Raw genomic sequence first — 20,965 nt, 5'->3', positions numbered from 1 at the left:
CCCTTATCCTGGCGCTGTGGGCTCACTGCGCCTGCGCAGTGCCAAGGGCAAGATGGCGGCGCTGCGGGCATTGGGGCGGCTGAGGGCAGCGGCCGGGATACGGGCTGGGACGAGGGTCGGGAATGGGACGGTCCGGTGAGAACGGGGGGATAATGGGGGGGATATTGGGATTGGGATTGGGATTGGGGAGGGTCTGGGGTCTATGGGGGGGTTGGGGTCTATAGGGTTGGGATTTGGGTCTGGGGTCTATGGGGCGGGGTCAGGGCCTGGGCCTGAGTGTGGGGTGGGGACATGGGGGTCAGAGATGTGGGGTTATGGGCCCAGCCCCAGATATGGGGCCTAAAGGGGGGTCTGGAATGAGGGGTCTGGGGTTCGGGTCTGGGGTCTGGGGTGTAGGGTCGGGGTCTGGGGTCTGGGTTTGAGTCTGGGGTCTGGGACCCTGGGGGTCTGATATATGGGGTTAGGGCCCAGCCCCAGCTATGGGGTTTAGAGGGGGGGATTAGGGCTGGGAGATGGGAACAGGGTTTGGGGTCTGGGTCTGGAGTCTGGGATGTGGGATATGGGATCAAGGTCTAGGGTTTGGGGTCTGGGATCCAGGGTGTGGGATCGGGGTCTGGAGTGTGGGGTGTGGGGCTCAGTGTGGAGGCTGGAGTGGGGACATGGGGGTCTGAGATGTGGGATTAGGGCCCAGCCCCAGCTATGGGGTCTGTGGGGAGAGATTAGGGCTGGGAGATGGGAACAGGGATTGGGGTCTGGGTCTGGAGCGAGGTGTTGAGGCCTGGGGTGTGGGGTCAGGAGTGTGGGGTCTGGGTCTGGGGTCTGGAATGTGGGATATGGGGTCAAGGTCTGGGGTCTGGAGTGTGGGGCCTGGGTTTGAGTCTGGGGTCTGGACCAGGGACATGGGGGTCAGAGATGTGGGGTTAGGGCTCAGCCCCAGATGTGGGGTCTGGGGTCAGGGGGAGCTTAGGGCTGGGAGATGGGACCAGGGCCTGGGGTCTGGGGTCAGGAGTGTAGGGTCTGGGATGTGGGATATGGGATCAAGGTCTGGGGGTTGGGGTTGTGGCCTGGGGTTGAGCTCTGGGTCTGAATTTGGGGTCTGGGGGGTGGGATCAGAGACTGGGTCTGAGTCTGGGGTCTGGACTGGAGATATGGGAGTCTGGAATATGGGGTTAGGGTCCAGACCAAGCTATGGGGTTTGGGGGGGGGCTTAGGATTAGGAGCTGGGAACAGGGCTTGGGGTCTGGGATGTGGGATATGGGGTCAAGGTCTGGGGTTTGGGGTCTGGGTCTGAATCTGGGGTCAGGGGGGTGGGATCGGGGTCTGGAGTGTGGGGACTGGGGTTGAGTCTGAGGTCTGGGGTTGAGCTGTGGGGCTGAGCTGTGGGGCTGGGGGTGAGCTGTGAGGCTGGGTGTCAGTTGTGGGGCTGGGTGTTTATATGGGGCTGGGGGTGAGTTGTGGGGCTGGGTGTTTCTATGGGGCTGGTTGGGGTCTGTGTCCATCCCCCCTCTGTCCCTTTAGGGGGGGCCATCAGTGGCAGCCCGACGTGGAGTGGGCGCAGCAAAGTGCTGGAGCCGTCATGTATCCCAGCAAAGAGACCGAGAAATGGGTCCCACCCCCATGGAACGGTGAGGGGGGGGGGGGGATAAATATGGGGGGGGTCCCACTGCCATGGAACGGTGAGGGGGGGACTGGGGTAATGGGGGAGGGGGGCAATATGGGGGGGGTCAGGGTCCCACTGCCATGGAACGGTGAGGGGGGGTTGAATTGAGGTAACATGGGGGGATAAATATGGGGGGGGTCCCACCACTATGGAATGGTGAGGGGGGAATTGGGGTAACGCGGGGGGGATTAAATTGGGGTAACATGGGGGGGGTGTTGGGTCCCACCCCCATGGAACGGTGAGGGGGGGGATAAATATGGGGGGGGTCCCACCACCATGGAATGGTGTGGGGGGTGTAATAAGGGGGGGGGGTCAGGGTCCAACCACCATGGAACAGTGTGGGGGGGGGGGTAATATGGGAGGGGATTGGGGTCACATGGAGGGGGGGGGGGGTTGGAGTCCCACCACCATGGAATGGTGAGGGGGGGGGGAATTGGTGTAACATGGGGGGGGTGTTGGGGTAATATGGGGGGGGAATTGGGGTCACGTTGGGGGGTAATTGGGGTAACATGGGGGGGCTGGGGTAATATGGGGGGGGGATTGGGGTTGCATGGGGGGGTAACATGGGGGGGGGTGTTGGGGTCATGGGGGGGGGGGGGGCTGGGGTAATATGGGGGGGGATTGGGGTTGCATGGGGGGGTAATTGGGGTAACATGGGGGGGCTGGGGTAATATGGGGGGGGGGTCCCACCACCACCATGGAACAGTGGGGGGGAGGATTGGGGTCGCGTGGGGGGGGGGTGTTGGGTCCCACCACCATGGAAAGGGGGGGTGGGAGGGGGATGGGGTTACACGGGGGGGGGGGTTGGGGTCCTTGGGGGGCTGAGAAGGGGTTTATGATGGCGTTGGGGTCCTCAGGGTGTTCATGGGGGGGGTCCGGGTGCACTGTGAGAGATGGGGGGTGTCTATGGGGGCTCTGGGGGGGGGGGGGGGGGGGTGTTTATAGGGAGGGTCCAAGAGTTGATATGGGGCAGGTGGTGCTGGGGGGGTCAGGGACCCTCAGTGGGGTCTGAGCTGGGACCCATAAGGGCTCAGCTTAGAGGGTGAGACGTGGGGCAGCCCCATAGGGATGGGCTCCCACCCCCTGACCTCATTCCTGACCCCATAACAGACAAGGACCCCGTGGCCCATAAGAAGATCTCGACCCTCACCATCAATTTCGGGCCGCAGCACCCGGCGGCTCACGGGGTCCTGAGGCTGGTGATGGAGCTGAGCGGGGAGACGGTGAAACGCTGCGACCCCCATATCGGGCTGCTGCACCGCGGCACCGAGAAACTCATCGAGTATAAGACCTACCTGCAGGTAAACGGGACGTGGGGTCTGTGGGGTCTATGGGGCAGCAGCATCAGGTGTGTGGGATCTATGGGGCAGCAGCTTCAGATCTGTGGGATCTATGGGGCAGCAGCATCAGATCTATGGGGCAGCAGCCTCAGGTGTGTGGGATCTATGGGGCAGCAGCATCAGGTCTGTGGGATCTATGGGGCAGCAGCATCAGGTGTGTGGGATCTATGGGGCAGCAGCTTCAGATTTATGGGATCTATGGGGCAGCAGCATCAGGCGTGTGGGATCTATGGGGCAGCAGCATCAGGTGTGTGGGATCTATGGGGCAGCAGCAGCAGATCTATGGGATCTATGGGGCAGCAGCAGCAGATCTATGGGATCTATGGGGCGGCAGCCTCAGATCTATGGGATCTATGGGGCGGCAGCCTCAGATCTGTGGGATCTATGGGGCGGCAGCCTCAGATCTGTGGGATCTATGGGGCAGCAGCATCAGATCTATGGGGCAGCAGCCTCAGGTGTGTGGGATCTATGGGGTAGCAGCATCAGGTCTGTGGGATCTATGGGGCAGCAGCATCAAGTGTGTGGGATCCATGGGGCAGCAGCCTCAGGTGTGTGGGATCTATGGGGCAGCAGCATCAGATCTATGGGATCTGTGGGGCAGCAGCATTAGATCTATGGGATCTGTGGGGCAGCAGCCTCAGGTCTATGGGATCTATGGGGCAGCAGCCTCAGATCATTGGGATCTATGGGGCAGCAGCCTCAGATCATTGGGATCTATGGGGCAGCAGCCTCAGGTCTATGGGATCTATGGGGCAGCAGCTGCTCTATCCCCACGGCTTCCCCCCATTCCAGGCCCTGCCGTACTTTGACCGCCTGGACTACGTGTCCATGATGTGCAATGAACAGGCCTACGCTCTGGCCGTGGAGAAGCTGCTCAACATCCGACCCCCCATTAGAGCCCAATGGATCCGAGGTGAGAAAATCCCATTAAAACCCCATTGATCCGAAGGGGAAGATCCCATTAAACCCCATTGATCCGAAGGGGAAGATCCCATTAAAACCCCATTGATCCGAAGGGGAAGATCCCATTAAAACCCCATTGATCCGAAGGGGAAGATCCCATTAAAACCCCATTGATCCAAGGGGGGAAGATCCCATTAAACCCCATTGATCTGAGGGGGAAGATCCCATTAAACCCCATTGATCTGAGGGGGAAGATCCCATTAAAACCCCATTGATCCAAGGGGGGAAGATCCCATTAAAACCCCATTGATCCGGGGGGGAAGATCCCATTAAACCCCATTGATCCATAGGGGAAGATCCCATTAAAACCCCATTGATCCGAAGGGGAAGATCCCATTAAAACCCCATTGATCCAAAGGGGGAAGATCCCATTAAAACCCAATTGATCCGAAGGGGAAGATCCCATTAAAACCCCATTGATCCGAGGGGGGAAGATCCCATTAAAACCCAATTGATCCGAAGGGGAAGATCCCATTAAAACCCCATTGATCCGAGGGGGGAAGATCCCATTAAAACCCCATTGATCCGAAGGGGGAAGATCCCATTAAAACCCAATTGATCCTTTTAGGGGCAGTTCCTCCTTCTCTGCCCACCCCAAAGGGGTGTGTGGGGTTGGGGGGTGATGGGTTGTTCCTGTTGTTCCAATGGGGCTGAAGCTGCGTCTCCCCATCCTCACCCCATTGCTGCCCCCATTCCCCCCATTGCTGCCCCCCATCCCCCTCACCCCATTGCTGCCCACCATCATCCCCCATTGCTGCCCCATTTCCCCCCATTGCTGCCCCTTATCTCCCCCCATTACTGCCCCCCACCCCATTCCTGCCCCCCACTCATCCCATTGCTGCCCCCATTCCCCCCATTTCCCCATTCCCCCCATCTCCCCGCCATTGCTGCTCCCTGTCCCACTCACCCCATTGCTGCCCCCCATCTTTGTCCCATTGCTGCCCCCATCCTCACCCCATTGCTGCCCCATTTCCCCCCATTCCCCCATTCCCCCATTGCTGCCCCCCATCTTTGTCCCATTGCTGCCCCCCATCCTCACCCCATTGCTGTCCCCTATCCCCCCCATTGCTGTCCCCCACTCACCCCGTTGCTGCCCCCATTCCCCCATCTCCCCCCATTGCTGCCCCCCACCCTCACCCCATTGCTGCCCCCCACTGGCCCCATTGCTGCTCCCCATCCCATTGCTGCCCCATTCCCCCATTCCCCCATCCTCACCCCATTGCTGCCCCATTTCCCCCCATTACTGCCCCCCACTCACCCCATTGCTGCCCCCCATCTTTGTCCCATTGCTGCCCCCCACCCTCACCCATTCCCCCCCCCCCCCCCAGTGCTGTTTGCTGAGATCACGCGCCTGTTGAACCACATCATGGCGGTGACGACGCACGCGTTGGACATCGGCGCCATGACCCCGTTCTTCTGGATGTTCGAGGAGAGGGAGAAGGTGGGGGGGGGTGGGGGGTGGGGGCTGACCAGGTTGGGGGGTTGTGGGACCAGGTTGGGGAATGGGGGCTGGGATGGGTTGGGATTGGATTGGGGATTGGGTTAGACATTGGGTTGGGGGCTGGGTTGGATTGGGATTGGATTGGGGATTGGGTTAGACATTGGGTTGTGGGGCCAGGCTTGGGGTTGGGTTGGAGGGTTGGGGTCTGGGTTGGGGGGCTGAGTTGGGGGGCTGGGTTAGGGATTGGGGGCTGGGCTGGAAGTTTGGTTTGTGGGTCTGGGTTAGGGGTTGGGTTGGAGATTGGGGGCTGGGTTTGGGGGTTGGGTTGGAGGTTGGGGGGCCAGGTTATGGGGCTGGGTTGGGGGTTGGGTTGGGGAATTGGGTTGGGGGGCTGGGGGCTGGGTTGGGGACTGGGGGCCAGGTTGGGTTGAGGGCCATGTTGAGTTAAGGGTTGGGTTGGGGGCTGGGTTGGGGGGTTGGGTTGGGGAGCTGGGTTAGGGATTGGGGGCTGAGCTGGAAGTTCGGTTTGGGGGTCTGGGTTGGGGGTTGGGTTGGAGATTGGGGGCTGGGTTGGGGTTTGGAAGCTGGGTTGGGTTGGGGGGCTGGGTTGAGTGTTGGGGGCCAAATATGGGGTTGGGTTGGGGATTGGAAGCTGGGTTGGGGTCTGGATTGGGGGTTGGCTGGGTTATGGGTTGGGTTGGAGGTTGGGGGGCCAGGTTGGGGGTTGGGTTGGGGAATTGGGTTGGGGGGCTGGGGGCCAGGTTGGGTTAAGGGTTGTGTTGGGGGGTTGCGGGGTTGGGTTGGGGGGTTGGGTTAGGGATTGGGGGCTGGGCTGGAAGTTTGGTTGGGGGACTGGGTTGGGGTTGGGTTGGAGATTGGTGGCTGGGTTGGGTTGGGGGGCTGGGTTGAGTGTTGGGGGCCAGATATGGGGTTGGGTTGGGGATTGGGGGCTGGGTTATGGGTTGGGTTGGGGGCTGAGTTGGGTTGGAGTGCCAGGTTATGGGGCTGGGTTGGGGGTTGGGGGATCAAGTTGTGGGGCTGGGTTAGGGAGTGGGGCCTGGTTGGATTGGGGGTTGGGTTGTGTTGGGTTATAGGTTGGGGTCTGGGTTGTGTAGGGGGCCGTGTTGTGGGTCATGGGCCATGTTGAGCTGTGGGTCGTGGTGCAGCTGACCCAGCTGACCCTGCCCCATTTATTTCCCTGCCCCATTTATTTCCCTGCCCCATTTATTTCCCTGCCCCATTTATTTCCCTGCCCCATTTATTTCCCTGCCCCATTTATTTCCCTGCCCCATTTCTCACCCCTCCAGATGTTCGAGTTCTATGAACGCGTCTCGGGGGCTCGGATGCACGCGGCCTACATCCGGCCTGGGGGGGTGCACCAGGTGAGGGGGCACCTGCCCCATAGATCTGCAATGGGATGTGGGGTGTCCTCACTGCCCCATAGATCAGCAATGGGGGATGTGGGGTGTCCTCACTGCCCCATAGATCAACAATGGGATGTGGGGTGTCCTCACTGCCCCATAGATCAGCAATGGGGGATGTGGGGTGTCCTCACTGCCCCATAGATCTGCAATGGGATGTGGGGTGTCCTCACTGCCCCATAGATCAGCAATGGGATGTGGGGTGTCCTCACTGCCCCATAGATCAGCAATGGGATGTGGGGTGTCCTCACTGCCCCATAGATCTGCAATGGGATGTGGGGTGTCCTCACTGCCCCATAGATCTGCAATGGGATGTGGGGTGTCCTCACTGCCCCATAGATCAGCAAAGGGGGGATGTGGGGTGTCCTCACTGCCCCATAGATCAGCAATGGGGTTATGGGGTGTCCTCACTGCCCCATAGATCAACAATGGGATGTGGGGTGTCCTCACTGCCCCATAGATCAGCAATGGGATGTGGGGTGTCCTCAGTGCCCCATAGATCAGCAATGGGGTTATGGGGTGTCCTTGCTGCCCCATAGCGCAGCAGTGGTTTGATGTGGGGTGATGTGGGGTGCTCCATAGCAGTGATGTGGGGTGATGTGGGGCGATGTGGGGTGCCCCATAGCGGTGATGTGGGGCGATGTGGGGTGCCCCATAGCGGTGATGTGGGGCGATGTGGGGTGCCCCATAGCGGTGATGTGGGGTGATGTGGGGTGCCCCATAGCAGTGATGTGGGGCGATATGGGGTGCCCCATAGCGGTGATGTGGGGTGCCCCATAGCGGTGATGGGGGGTGCCCCATAGCGGTGATGGGGGGTGCCCCATAGCGGTGATGTGGGTGCCCCATAGCGGTGATGTGGGGTGCCCCATAGCAGTGATGTGGGGCGATGTGGGGTGCCCCATAGCGGTGATGTGGGGTGCCCCATAGCGGTGATGTGGGGCGATGTGGGGCGATGTGGGGTGCCCCATAGCAGTGATGTGGGGTGATGGGGGGTGCCCCATAGCGGTGATATGGGGTGCCCCATATTCTCTGTGTCCAGGATCTCCCCCTGGGGCTGATGGACGACATCTACGAGTTCGTCAAGAACTTTTCCCTGCGGGTGGATGAGGTGGAAGAGGTGAGGATGGATTGGGGTCCCAAAAGGGATGGGGTGGATGTGGGGGGCGGCCCCATAGAGCAGGGTGGCCCCATAGAGGGGACTGACCCCATAGAGGAAACTGACCCCATAGGGGGTGTGACCCCATAGAGGGGGGTGGCCCCATAGTGGGGACTGACCCCATAGTGGGGACTGGCCCCATAGATGGGAGTGACCCCATAGTGGGGGGTGACCACATAGAGGGGACTGACCCCATAGAGAGGGGTGGCCCCACAGAGGGAACTGACCCCATAAGGGGATTGACCCCATAGAGGGGGGTGGCCCCATGGAGGTAGAGGTGGGTGACCCCATAGAGGAGTGTGGCCCCATAGTGGGGACCGACCCCATAGAGGGGATTGACCCCATAGAGGGGGGTGGCCCCATAGAGGTAGAGGTGGGTGACCCCATAGAGGAGTGTGGCCCCATAGTGGAGATTGACCCCATAGAGGAGATTGACCCCATAGAGGGGGGTGACCCCATAGAGAGGGGTGACCCCATAGAGGGGACTGGCCCCATAGAGGGGAGTGACCCCTTAGAGCAGACTGACCCCATAGAGGGGATTGGCCCCATAGGGGGTGTGACCCCATAGAGAGGGGTGGCCCCATTTAGGCGACTGACCCCATAGAGGAGAGTGACCCCATAGATGGGACTGGCCCCATAGATGAGACTGGCCCCATAGAGGGGGGTGGCCCCATAGAGAGGACTGACCCCTTAGAGTGGACTGACCCCATAGAGGGGATTGGCCCCATAAGGGGTGTGACCCCATAGGGGGTGTGACCCCATAGATGGGGTGGCCCCATAGCGGGGCAGTTTAACCCTTTGCTGCCCACAGATGTTGACCAACAACCGCATCTGGAAGAACCGAACCATCGACATCGGGGTCATCCCGGCCGAGGAGGCTCTGAATTATGGGTTCAGGTGTGGGGTGACGCTCTGAATTATGGGATCAGGTGTGGGGTGATGCTCTGTGGGGTCACACTGTGCTGTATGGGGGGACTTATAGGGGGTGGGGTCCAGTCCTGAGGGCTCAGCACTGCCTGTGGGACCTATGGGGTCTTATGGGATCCTATGGGGCGCTATGAGATCCTGTGGGGTCCTGTGGGATCCCATGAGGTGCTATGGGATTCTGTGGGGTGCTGTGGGGTCCTATGGGATCCTATGGGGTCCTGTGGGTTCCTATGGGGTCCTATGGGATCCTATGGGGTGCCATGGGATCCTATGAGGTGCTATGGGATCCTGTGGGCTCCTGTGGGGTGCTATGGGCTCCTTTGGGGTGCTGTGGGGTCCTATGGGGTCCTAGGGACCTATGGGGGTTGGGGTCCAGTCCTGAGAGCTCAGCACTGGCTGTGGGTCCAATGGGGTGCTATGGGATCCTATGGGGTCCTATGGAGTCTTGTGGGACCCTATGGGGTGCTATGGGATCCTATGGGGTCCTATGGGGTGGGGACCCCCACCCCTCCCACGTCCCCATTCCCTCACCCCTTTGACACAAGGCCTCCCTCTGTCCCTATGGGTTTTATGGGGTGCTGTGGGGCTGTGGCTGCCCCTCACTGTGCCCCGTCCATGTCCCCACACATCAGTGGGGTGATGCTGCGCGGCTCCGGGATCCACTGGGACCTTCGCAAAACGCAGCCCTACGACGTGTACGACCAGGTGGAGTTCGACGTCCCCATCGGATCCCGCGGGGACTGCTACGACCGGTACGGCCCCATAGACACCACAGCCCCCGCAGCCCCACATCCCCCATAGACCCCACATCCCCCATAGACCCCACATCCCCCATAGACCCCACATCCCCCATAGCCCCACATCCCCCATAGACCCCACAGCCCCCCATCTCCCACCCCACATCCCCCATAGCCCCACATTTCCCAGCCCCACATCCCCCCTGACCCCGCTGTGCCCCCCATCCCCCACAGCCCCCCATCCCCCATAGCCCCACATCCCCCGCCCCCATCCCCCATAGCCCCCCATCTCCCACCCCACATCCCCCACAGCCCCACATCCCCCACCCCGCATCTCCCCCACAGCCCCCCATCCCCCATAGCCCCCCATCTCCCACCCCACATCCCCCACAGCAGCCCCACATCCCCCACCCCACATCTCCCCCACAGCCCCACATCCCCCATAGCCCCCCAGCCCCCAGCCCAACATCTCCCAGCCCCACATCCCCCATAGCCCCCCAGCCCCCAGCCCAACATCTCCCAGCCCCACATCCCCCCCCATAGCCCCACATCCCCCACATCTCCCATAACCCCCCATCCCCCACCCCATATCTCCCCACCCCATATCCCCCACCCCCCATCTCCCACATCCCCCGCAGCCCCATATCTCCCCACCCCCCATCCCCCATAGCCCCACATCTCTCACCCCACATCTCCCACATCCCCCACAGCCCCACATCCCCCATAGCCCCACACCTCTCACCCCACATCTCCCACCCCCCATCCCCCATAGCCCCACACCCCGCTGACCCCGCTGTGCCCCATAGCTACCTGTGCCGGGTGGAGGAGATGCGTCAGTCCCTGCGCATCATCCTGCAGTGCCTCAATAAGATGCCGGAGGGGGAGATCAAGGTGGACGACGCCAAGATCTCCCCTCCTAAAAGGGCAGAGATGAAGGTAAAGCCCCCAGACCTGCCCCAAAAAGGGGATGGGGGCCTCAGCTTTGGGGTCCTGCTCTGCTCTGTGGGTCTCAGCTTTGGGGTCATGCTCTGCTCTCCATCTATGGGTCTCAGCTTTGGGGTCATGCTCTGCTCTCCATCTATGGACCTCAGCTTTGGGGTCATGCTCTGCTTTCCATCTATGGGTCTCAGCTTTGGGATCCCTGTTCTTTCCATCTATGGGTCTCAGCTTTGGGGTCCCTGTTCTATCCTCCATCTGTGGGTCTCAGCTTTGGGGTCCTGTTCTGCTCTGTGGGTCTCAGCTTTGGGGTCCCTGTTTTCCATCCGTGGGTCTCAGCTTTGGGGTCCCTGTTTTACTCTCCCCCCCCTGCCCCACATCCTGCCCCACATCTCTCTCTCCCCACAGACGTCCATGGAGTCCCTCATCCATCACTTCAAGCTCTACACCGAGGGTTACCAGGTGCCCCCCGGAGCCACGTACACGGCCATCGAAGCCCCCAAGGTGAATTTCTCATGTTATTTGGGGGGGGTGAGACCCCCAAGGTGCCTCTTATTGTGTTATTTAGGGGGTGAGACCCCCAAGGTAACATTTCTCATGTTATTTGTGGGGCTGAGACCCCCAAGGTGCCCCTTCTTGTGCCATTAAGGGGATGAGACCCCCAGGGTGCCCCTTCTTGTGTTATTTAGGGGGCTGAGACCAATGTGCCCCTTCTTGTTTGGGGGGTGAGACCCCCAAGGTGCCTCTTATTGTGTTATTTAAGGGGTGAGACCCCCAAGTTGCCATTTCTCATGTTATTTGGGGGCGTGAGACCCCTAAGGTGCACCTTCTTGTGTTATTTAAGGGGTGAGACCCCCAAGGTGCCCCTAATTGTGCTGTTTAGAGGGTGAGACCCCCAGGGTGCCCCTTCTTGTGTTATTTAAGGGGTGAGACCCCCAAGTTGCCTCTTCTTGTGTTGTATGGGGGGTGAGACCCCCAAGGTGCCCCTTCCTGTGCTATTTAAGGGGTGAGACCCCCAAGGTGCCCCTAATTGTGTTGTTTATGGGGTGAAGCCCCCCAAGCTGTCCCTTCTTGTGTTGTTTAGGGGGTGAGACCCCCCAAGGTGCCTCTTATTGTGCTATATAAGGGGTGAGACCCCCAGGTTGCCCCTTCTTGTGGTGTTTATGGGGTGGGACCCCCAAGCTGCCCCTTCTCATGCTATATAAGGGCTGAGGGGGGGGCTCTGTTGGTGCTGCTCCCCCTCTGCCCCCTCCCATCATGTTCAGGGGTGGCAGTGGGGCGCTGGCTGCCCCATGGTTCCCATCTGGGGGTGCTGCTATGGGGCACATGTGGGGCCGGATCCATCAGCTGTGTTATCTCTGCCCTATAGGGTGAGTTCAGCTGTTATCTCTGCCCTATAGGGTGTGTTCAGCTGTGTTATCTCTGCCCTATAGGGTGAGTTCAGCTGTGTTATCTCTGCCCTATAGGGTGAGTTCGGCGTCTACCTGGTGTCCGATGGCAGCAGCCGCCCCTATCGCTGCAAGATCAAAGCGCCCGGCTTCGCTCACCTGGTACGGGGAGATTTGGGGGGGGGGGGTCCCACATGAGGCCCATGGCCACGGGGGTCTCTATAGGGTCTCTATAGGGTCTCTATATGGTCTCTATAGGGTCCCTATAGGGTCTCTATGGGGCCGAGCGCTGCCCCAAACCCTGAGCCACAATGTGAAGCTGTTCAGCCCCCGCTCTCATTTCCTTTCTCTGACCACTTCCTCACGTCGCAGCGGGGCTGAATGTGGGGCTGAATATGGGGCTGACAATGTGGGGCTGGTGATGTGGGGCTGACAATGTGGGGCTGACGGTGTGGGGCTGAATGTGGGGCTGAATGTGGGGCTGAATATGGGGCTGACGGTGTGGGGCTGACGGTGTGGGGCTGACGGTGTGGGGCTGAATGTGGGGCTGAATGTGGGGCTGAAGTGATGTGGGGCTGATGGTGTGGGGCTGATGTGGGGCTGCTGGGTCCCTCTGTCACCCTATATATATATATATGTGTGTGTGTGTGTGTGTTTGGGGGGGGGCACCCTATGTCACCATATATATGGGGGGGGGCACCATCCCACTCCATATAGGCAGCACTGGCCCCACAATGAATCCCTTCCTACCAGCTTCATGTATAGGACCAAACTTTGGGGTCAGGGGTGTCCCCAAGGCTTTGGGTCCCACCATCCCCTATGCAAATATAGGGTCCCACCATCCCTTATCAATCCCCATATAGGGCTGGGTCCCACCATCCCTTATCACGATATAGGGCTGGGTCCCACCATCCCTTATCAATCAATATGGGACTGGGTACCTCCATCCCTTATCAATCAATATAGGGCTGGGTCCCACCATCCCTTATCAGTCCCACTATAGGGCTGTGTCCCACCATCCCTTATCACAATATGGGGCTGGGTCCCACCATCCCTTATCACGATATGGGGCTGTGTCCCACCATCCCTTATCAATCAATATAGGGCTGGGTCCCACCATCCCTTATCACAATATGGGGCTGTGTCCCACCACCCCTTATCACAATATAGGGCTGGGTCCCACCATCCCTTATCAATCAATATAGGGCTGTGTCCCACCATCCCTTATCAATCCCCATATAGGGTTGGGTACCTCCATCCCTTATCAATCAATATAGGGCTGTGTCCCACCATCCCTTATCAGTCCCACTATAGGGCTGTGTCCCACCATCCCTTATCAATCAATATAGGGCTGATGTTCTGTTTCCCCCCAGGCCGGCCTGGATCGAATGTCCCAGGGCCACATGCTGGCGGATGTGGTGGCCATCATTGGTGTGTGAAGGTTTAATTGGGGTGGGGGCTCTGGGGGGGGGGGGGGTTGCTGTATGTTTGCTATGGGTTTGCTGTAGGTTTGCTATGGGTTTGCTATGGGTTTGCTGTAGGTTTGCTGTAGGTTTGCTATGGGTTTGCTGTAGGTTTGCTATGGGTTTGCTGTAGGTTTGCTGTAGGTTTGCTGTAGGTTTGCTATGGGTTTGCTGTAGGTTTGCTGTAGGTTTGCTGTAGGTTTGCTATGGGTTTGCTATGGGTTTGCTGTAGGTTTGCTATGGGTTTGCTGTAGGTTTGCTGTAGGTTTGCTATGGGTTTGCTGTAGGTTTGCTGTAGGTTTGCTGTAGGTTTGCTATGGGTTTGCTGTAGGTTTGCTATGGGTTTGCTGTAGGTTTGCTGTATGTTTGCTATGGGTTTGCTGTAGGTTTGCTGTATGTTTGCTATGGGTTTGCTGTAGGTTTGCTATGGGTTTGCTGTAGGTTTGCTGTAGGTTTGCTGTAGGTTTGCTGTAGGTTTGCTATGGGTTTGCTGTGGGTTTGCTGTAGGTTTGCTGTAGGTTTGCTATGGGTTTGCTGTAGGTTTGCTGTATGTTTGCTATGGGTTTGCTGTAGGTTTGCTGTATGTTTGCTATGGGTTTGCTGTAGGTTTGCTATGGGTTTGCTGTAGGTTTGCTGTAGGTTTGCTGTAGGTTTGCTGTAGGTTTGCTATGGGTTTGCTGTAGGTTTGCTGTAGGTTTGCTGTAGGTTTGCTATGGGTTTGCTGTAGGTTTGCTATGGGTTTGCTGTAGGTTTGCTGTAGGTTTGCTGTAGGTTTGCTATGGGTTTGCTGTAGGTTTGCTGTAGGTTTGCTATGGGTTTGCTGTGGGTTTGCTGTGGGTTTGCTGTAGGTTTGCTGTAGGTTTGCTGTAGGTTTGCTGTAGGTTTGCTATGGGTTTGCTGTAGGTTTGCTGTAGGTTTGCTGTAGGTTTGCTATGGGTTTGCTGTAGGTTTGCTGTAGGTTTGCTATGGGTTTGCTGTAGGTTTGCTGTAGGTTTGCTATGGGTTTGCTGTAGGTTTGCTATGGGTTTGCTGTAGGTTTGCTGTAGGTTTGCTATGGGTTTGCTATGGGTTTGCTATGGGTTTGCTGTGGGTTTGCTGTAGGTTTGCTGTAGGTTTGCTGTAGGTTTGCTATGGGTTTGCTGTAGGTTTGCTGTAGATTTGCTGTAGGTTTGCTATGGGTTTGCTGTAGGTTTGTTATGGGTTTGCTGTAGGTTTGCTGTAGGTTTGCTGTAGGTTTGCTATGGGTTTGCTGTAGGTTTGCTGTAGGTTTGCTGTAGGTTTGCTGTAGGTTTGCTGTAGGTTTGCTGTAGGTTTGCTATGGGTTTGCTGTAGGTTTGCTATGGGTTTGCTATGGGTTTGCTGTAGGTTTGCTGTAGGTTTGCTATGGGTTTGCTGTAGGTTTGCTGTAGGTTTGCTGTAGGTTTGCTGTAGGTTTGCTATGGGTTTGCTGTAGGTTTGCTGTAGGTTTGCTGTAGGTTTGCTGTAGGTTTGCTATGGGTTTGCTGTAGGTTTGCTATGGGTTTGCTGTAGGTTTGCTGTAGGTTTGCTGTAGGTTTGCTGTAGGTTTGCTATGGGTTTGCTGTAGGTTTGCTGTAGGTTTGCTGTAGGTTTGCTATGGGTTTGCTGTAGGTTTGCTGTAGGTTTGCTGTAGGTTTGCTGTAGGTTTGCTATGGGTTTGCTGTAGGTTTGCTGTAGGTTTGCTATGGGTTTGCTGTAGGTTTGCTGTAGGTTTGCTGTAGGTTTGCTGTAGGTTTGCTGTAGGTTTGCTATGGGTTTGCTGTAGGTTTGCTGTAGGTTTGCTGTAGGTTTGCTATGGGTTTGCTGTAGGTTTGCTGTAGGTTTGCTATGGGTTTGCTGTAGGTTTGCTGTAGGTTTGCTGTAGGTTTGCTATGGGTTTGCTGTAGGTTTGCTGTAGGTTTGCTATGGGTTTGCTGTAGGTTTGCTGTAGGTTTGCTGTAGGTTTGCTATGGGTTTGCTGTAGGTTTGCTATGGGTTTGCTGTAGGTTTGCTGTAGGTTTGCTGTAGGTTTGCTGTAGGTTTGCTGTAGGTTTTCTATGGGTTTGCTGTAGGTTTGCTGTAGGTTTGCTATGGGTTTGCTGTAGGTTTGCCGTACGTTTGCCGTAGGTTTGCTATGGGTTTGCTATGGGTTTGCTGTAGGTTTGCTGTAGGTTTGCTGTAGGTTTGCTATGGGTTTGCTGTAGGTTTGCTGTAGGTTTGCTGTAGGTTTGCTATGGGTTTGCTGTAGGTTTGCTATGGGTTTGCTGTAGGTTTGCTATGGGTTTGCTGTAGGTTTGCTGTAGGTTTGCTGTAGGTTTGCTATGGGTTTGCTGTAGGTTTGCTGTAGGTTTGCTGTAGGTTTGCTATGGGTTTGCTGTAGGTTTGCTGTAGGTTTGCTATGGGTTTGCTGTAGGTTTGCTGTAGGTTTGCTGTAGGTTTGCTATGGGTTTGCTGTGGGTTTGCTGTAGGTTTGCTGTAGGTTTGCTATGGGTTTGCTATGGGTTTGCTATGGGTTTGCTGTAGGTTTGCTATGGGTTTGCTGTAGGTTTGCTATGGGTTTGCTGTAGCTTTGCTGTAGGTTTGCTGTAGGTTTGCTGTAGGTTTGCTATGGGTTTGCTGTAGGTTTGCTGTAGGTTTGCTGTAGGTTTGCTGTAGGTTTGCTATGGGTTTGCTGTAGGTTTGCTGTAGGTTTGCTGTAGGTTTGCTATGGATTTGCTGTAGGTTTGCTGTAGGTTTGCTATGGGTTTGCTGTAGGTTTGCTGTAGGTTTGCTGTGGGTTTGCTGTAGGTTTGCTGTAGGTTTGCTGTAGGTTTGCTATGGGTTTGCTATGGGTTTGCTGTAGGTTTGCTGTAGGTTTGCTGTAGGTTTGCTGTAGGTTTGCTATGGGTTTGCTGTAGGTTTGCTATGGGTTTGCTGTAGGTTTGCTATGGGTTTGCTGTAGGTTTGCTGTAGGTTTGCTGTGGGTTTGCTGTAGGTTTGCTGTAGGTTTGCTATGGGTTTGCTATGGGTTTGCTGTAGGTTTGCTGTAGGTTTGCTGTAGGTTTGCTGTAGGTTTGCTGTAGGTTTGCTATGGGTTTGCTGTAGGTTTGCTATGGGTTTGCTATGGGTTTGCTGTAGGTTTGCTGTGGGTTTGCTGTAGGTTTGCTGTAGGTTTGCTATGGGTTTGCTGTAGGTTTGCTGTAGGTTTGCTGTAGGTTTGCTGTAGGTTTGCTGTAGGTTTGCTATGGGTTTGCTATGGGTTTGCTGTAGGTTTGCTGTGGGTTTGCTATGGGTTTGCTGTAGGTTTGCTGTAGGTTTGCTGTAGGTTTGCTATGGGTTTGCTGTAGGTTTGCTATGGGTTTGCTGTAGGTTTGCTGTAGGTTTGCTGTGGGTTTGCTATGGGTTTGCTGTAGGTTTGCTATGGGTTTGCTGTAGGTTTGCTGTAGGTTTGCTATGGGTTTGCTGTAGGTTTGCTGTAGGTTTGCTGTAGGTTTGCTGTAGGTTTGCTATGGGTTTGCTGTAGGTTTGCTGTAGGTTTGCTGTAGGTTTGCTATGGGTTTGCTGTGGGTTTGCTGTAGGTTTGCTGTAGGTTTGCTATGGGTTTGCTATGGGTTTGCTGTAGGTTTGCTATGGGTTTGCTGTAGGTTTGCTGTAGGTTTGCTGTAGGTTTGCTATGGGTTTGCTATGGGTTTGCTGTAGGTTTGCTATAGGTTTGCTGTAGGTTTGCTGTAGGTTTGCTGTAGGTTTGCTATGGGTTTGCTGTAGGTTTGCTGTAGGTTTGCTGTAGGTTTGCTATCGGTTTGCTGTAGGTTTGCTATGGGTTTGCTGTAGGTTTGCTATGGGTTTGCTGTAGGTTTGCTGTAGGTTTGCTGTAGGTTTGCTATGGGTTTGCTGTAGGTTTGCTATGGGTTTGCTGTAGGTTTGCTATGGGTTTGCTGTAGGTTTGCTATGGGTTTGCTGTAGGTTTGCTGTAGGTTTGCTGTGGGTTTGCTATGGGTTTGCTGTAGGTTTGCTGTAGGTTTGCTATGGGTTTGCTGTAGGTTTGCTGTAGGTTTGCTGTAGGTTTGCTATGGGTTTGCTATGGGTTTGCTGTAGGTTTGCTGTAGGTTTGCTGTAGGTTTGCTGTAGGTTTGCTGTAGGTTTGCTGTAGGTTTGCTGTAGGTTTGCTATGGGTTTGCTGTAGGTTTGCTATGTGTTTGCTGTAGGTTTGCTGTAGGTTTGCTGTAGGTTTGCTATGGGTTTGCTGTAGGTTTGCTATGGGTTTGCTGTAGGTTTGCTATGGGTTTGCTGTAGGTTTGCTGTAGGTTTGCTGTAGGTTTGCTATGGGTTTGCTGTAGGTTTGCTGTAGGTTTGCTGTAGGTTTGCTATGGGTTTGCTGTAGGTTTGCTGTAGGTTTGCTATGGGTTTGCTGTAGGTTTGCTGTAGGTTTGCTGTAGGTTTGCTATGGGTTTGCTGTAGGTTTGCTATGGGTTTGCTGTAGGTTTGCTGTAGGTTTGCTATGGGTTTGCTGTGGGTTTGCTGTAGGTTTGCTGTAGGTTTGCTATGGGTTTGCTATGGGTTTGCTATGGGTTTGCTGTAGGTTTGCTATGGGTTTGCTGTAGCTTTGCTGTAGGTTTGCTGTAGGTTTGCTGTAGGTTTGCTGTAGGTTTGCTATGGGTTTGCTGTAGGTTTGCTGTAGGTTTGCTGTAGGTTTGCTATGGGTTTGCTGTGGGTTTGCTGTAGGTTTGCTGTAGGTTTGCTGTAGGTTTGCTATGGGTTTGCTATGGGTTTGCTATGGGTTTGCTGTAGGTTTGCTATGGGTTTGCTGTAGGTTTGCTATGGGTTTGCTGTAGCTTTGCTGTAGGTTTGCTGTAGGTTTGCTGTAGGTTTGCTATGGGTTTGCTGTAGGTTTGCTGTAGGTTTGCTGTAGGTTTGCTGTAGGTTTGCTATGGGTTTGCTGTAGGTTTGCTGTAGGTTTGCTGTAGGTTTGCTGTAGGTTTGCTATGGATTTGCTGTAGGTTTGCTGTAGGTTTGCTATGGGTTTGCTGTAGGTTTGCTGTAGGTTTGCTGTGGGTTTGCTGTAGGTTTGCTGTAGGTTTGCTATGGGTTTGCTATGGGTTTGCTGTAGGTTTGCTGTAGGTTTGCTGTAGGTTTGCTGTAGGTTTGCTGTAGGTTTGCTATGGGTTTGCTGTAGGTTTGCTATGGGTTTGCTGTAGGTTTGCTATGGGTTTGCTGTAGGTTTGCTGTAGGTTTGCTGTGGGTTTGCTGTAGGTTTGCTGTAGGTTTGCTGTAGGTTTGCTATGGGTTTGCTATGGGTTTGCTGTAGGTTTGCTGTAGGTTTGCTGTAGGTTTGCTGTAGGTTTGCTATGGGTTTGCTGTAGGTTTGCTATGGGTTTGCTATGGGTTTGCTGTAGGTTTGCTGTGGGTTTGCTGTAGGTTTGCTGTAGGTTTGCTATGGGTTTACTGTAGGTTTGCTGTAGGTTTGCTGTAGGTTTGCTGTAGGTTTGCTGTAGGTTTGCTGTAGGTTTGCTATGGGTTTGCTGTAGGTTTGCTATGGGTTTGCTGTAGGTTTGCTGTAGGTTTGCTGTAGGTTTGCTGTGGGTTTGCTATGGGTTTGCTGTAGGTTTGCTGTAGGTTTGCTATGGGTTTGCTGTAGGTTTGCTATGGGTTTGCTGTAGGTTTGCTGTAGGTTTGCTGTGGGTTTGCTATGGGTTTGCTGTAGGTTTGCTATGGGTTTGCTGTAGGTTTGCTGTAGGTTTGCTGTAGGTTTGCTATGGGTTTGCTGTAGGTTTGCTGTAGGTTTGCTATGGGTTTGCTGTAGGTTTGCTGTAGGTTTGCTGTAGGTTTGCTATGGGTTTGCTGTGGGTTTGCTGTAGGTTTGCTGTAGGTTTGCTATGGGTTTGCTATGGGTTTGCTGTAGGTTTGCTATGGGTTTGCTGTAGGTTTGCTGTAGGTTTGCTGTAGGTTTGCTATGGGTTTGCTATGGGTTTGCTGTAGGTTTGCTATAGGTTTGCTGTAGGTTTGCTGTAGGTTTGCTGTAGGTTTGCTATGGGTTTGCTGTAGGTTTGCTGTAGGTTTGCTGTAGGTTTGCTATGGGTTTGCTGTAGGTTTGCTATGGGTTTGCTGTAGGTTTGCTATGGGTTTGCTGTAGGTTTGCTATGGGTTTGCTGTAGGTTTGCTGTAGGTTTGCTGTAGGTTTGCTGTAGGTTTGCTGTAGGTTTGCTATGGGTTTGCTATGGGTTTGCTGTAGGTTTGCTATGGGTTTGCTGTAGGTTTGCTATGGGTTTGCTGTAGGTTTGCTGTAGGTTTGCTATGGGTTTGCTGTAGGTTTGCTGTAGGTTTGCTGTAGGTTTGCTGTAGGTTTGCTGTAGGTTTGCTGTAGGTTTGCTGTAGGTTTGCTATGGGTTTGCTGTAGGTTTGCTATGGGTTTGCTGTAGGTTTGCTGTAGGTTTGCTGTAGGTTTGCTATGGGTTTGCTGTAGGTTTGCTGTAGGTTTGCTGTAGGTTTGCTATGGGTTTGCTGTAGGTTTGCTATGGGTTTGCTGTAGGTTTGCTATGGGTTTGCTGTAGGTTTGCTGTAGGTTTGCTATGGGTTTGCTGTAGGTTTGCTATGGGTTTGCTATGGGTTTGCTGTAGGTTTGCTGTAGGTTTGCTGTAGGTTTGCTATGGGTTTGCTGTAGGTTTGCTGTAGGTTTGCTATGGGTTTGCTGTAGGTTTGCTGTAGGTTTGCTGTAGGTTTGCTGTAGGTTTGCTGTAGGTTTGCTATGGGTTTGCTGTGGGTTTGCTGTGGGTTTGCTGTAGGTTTGCTGTAGGTTTGCTGTAGGTTTGCTGTAGGTTTGCTGTAGGTTTGCTATGGGTTTGCTGTAGGTTTGCTATGGGTTTGCTGTAGGTTTGCTGTAGGTTTGCTGTAGGTTTGCTATGGGTTTGCTGTAGGTTTGCTATGGGTCTGACCCCCCTCCCCTATATCCCTCCATCCCAGGCACCCAGGACATCGTCTTTGGGGAGGTGGATCGATGAGGGGACGATGTGGAGCTCCAGCTTCATCCCCATCCATTGAGTGCTGTGATACGGGCTGAAATAAAGGATAAAATAGCCCCAATGTGTGTCTGTATCCATCCGTCCTTCCCCCATTAACCCAATGGACCCCAAAGCTTCTTCACCCCAATGGACCCCAAACCTTCCCCCCAATGGAACCCAATAGACCCCAAACTTTAAACCAATGGACCCCAAACCTTCTTCAACCGAATGGACCCCAAACCTTTCCCCCAATGGACCCCAATAGACCCCAAACTTTAAACCGAATGGACCCTAAACCTTCAACCCCAATGGACCCCAAACCTTCTTCAACCCAATGGACCCCAATGGACCCCAAACTTTAAACTGAATGGACCCTAAACCTTCTTCAACCCAATGGACCCCAATGGACCCCAAACTTTAAACTGAATGGACCCTAAACCTTCTTCAACCCAATGGACCCCAAACCTTTCCCCCAATGGAACCCAATAGACCCCAAACTTTAAACCCAATGGAACCCAAACCTTCACCCCAATGGACCCCAAACCTTCCCCCCAATGGAACC

At 55.1% G+C, this 20,965-nt stretch overlaps 1 protein-coding gene and 1 long non-coding RNA gene across 13 annotated transcripts; both read left to right on the top strand.

Moving 5' to 3' along the window:
* The first annotated feature begins 27 nt into the window (after positions 1-27).
* Positions 28-20,485, top strand: NDUFS2 (NADH:ubiquinone oxidoreductase core subunit S2). The gene is made up of 14 exons (XM_085524668.1): positions 28-135; positions 1,519-1,625; positions 2,771-2,961; positions 3,793-3,913; positions 5,292-5,404; positions 6,712-6,786; positions 7,865-7,942; positions 8,793-8,878; positions 9,541-9,660; positions 10,452-10,581; positions 10,990-11,085; positions 12,048-12,131; positions 13,343-13,400; positions 20,366-20,485. Exons 1-14 carry the CDS (start codon positions 53-55, stop codon positions 20,401-20,403), a joined length of 1,380 nt encoding a protein of 459 aa, XP_085380794.1. The 5' UTR covers positions 28-52; the 3' UTR covers positions 20,404-20,485.
* Positions 15,706-20,359, top strand: LOC146756304 (uncharacterized). Of its 12 annotated transcripts, none has more exons than XR_014937518.1 (5): positions 15,706-15,842; positions 16,349-16,788; positions 16,855-17,327; positions 17,416-19,516; positions 19,682-20,359. It is a non-coding gene; the product is annotated as an uncharacterized LOC146756304 (long non-coding RNA). The 12 variants fall into 12 exon arrangements; XR_014937521.1 differs by having other exon boundaries at positions 16,349-16,876; positions 17,031-17,327; XR_014937520.1 differs by having other exon boundaries at positions 16,349-17,327; positions 17,416-17,679; positions 17,790-19,516.
* Positions 20,486-20,965: the final 480 nt, after the last annotated feature.

This window comes from Coturnix japonica, chromosome 27 (assembly GCF_054131305.1).
Source record: "Coturnix japonica strain WE chromosome 27, WE-NBRP24, whole genome shotgun sequence".
NCBI classification, from domain to species: domain Eukaryota; kingdom Metazoa; phylum Chordata; class Aves; order Galliformes; family Phasianidae; genus Coturnix; species Coturnix japonica.
This window is presented reverse-complemented; position numbering and strand designations above follow the sequence as displayed.

Excerpts from the sequence above, each read along its gene's own strand:
- NDUFS2 (XM_085524668.1), top strand. The coding sequence starts at position 53 with ATGGCGGCGCTGCGGGCATTGGGGCGGCTGAGGGCAGCGGCCGGGATA. Across the intron at positions 2,962-3,792 it reads AGTATAAGACCTACCTGCAG|GCCCTGCCGTACTTTGACCG; the intron begins GTAAACGGGACG and ends CCCCCATTCCAG. Across the intron at positions 5,405-6,711 it reads TGTTCGAGGAGAGGGAGAAG|ATGTTCGAGTTCTATGAACG; the intron begins GTGGGGGGGGGT and ends TCACCCCTCCAG.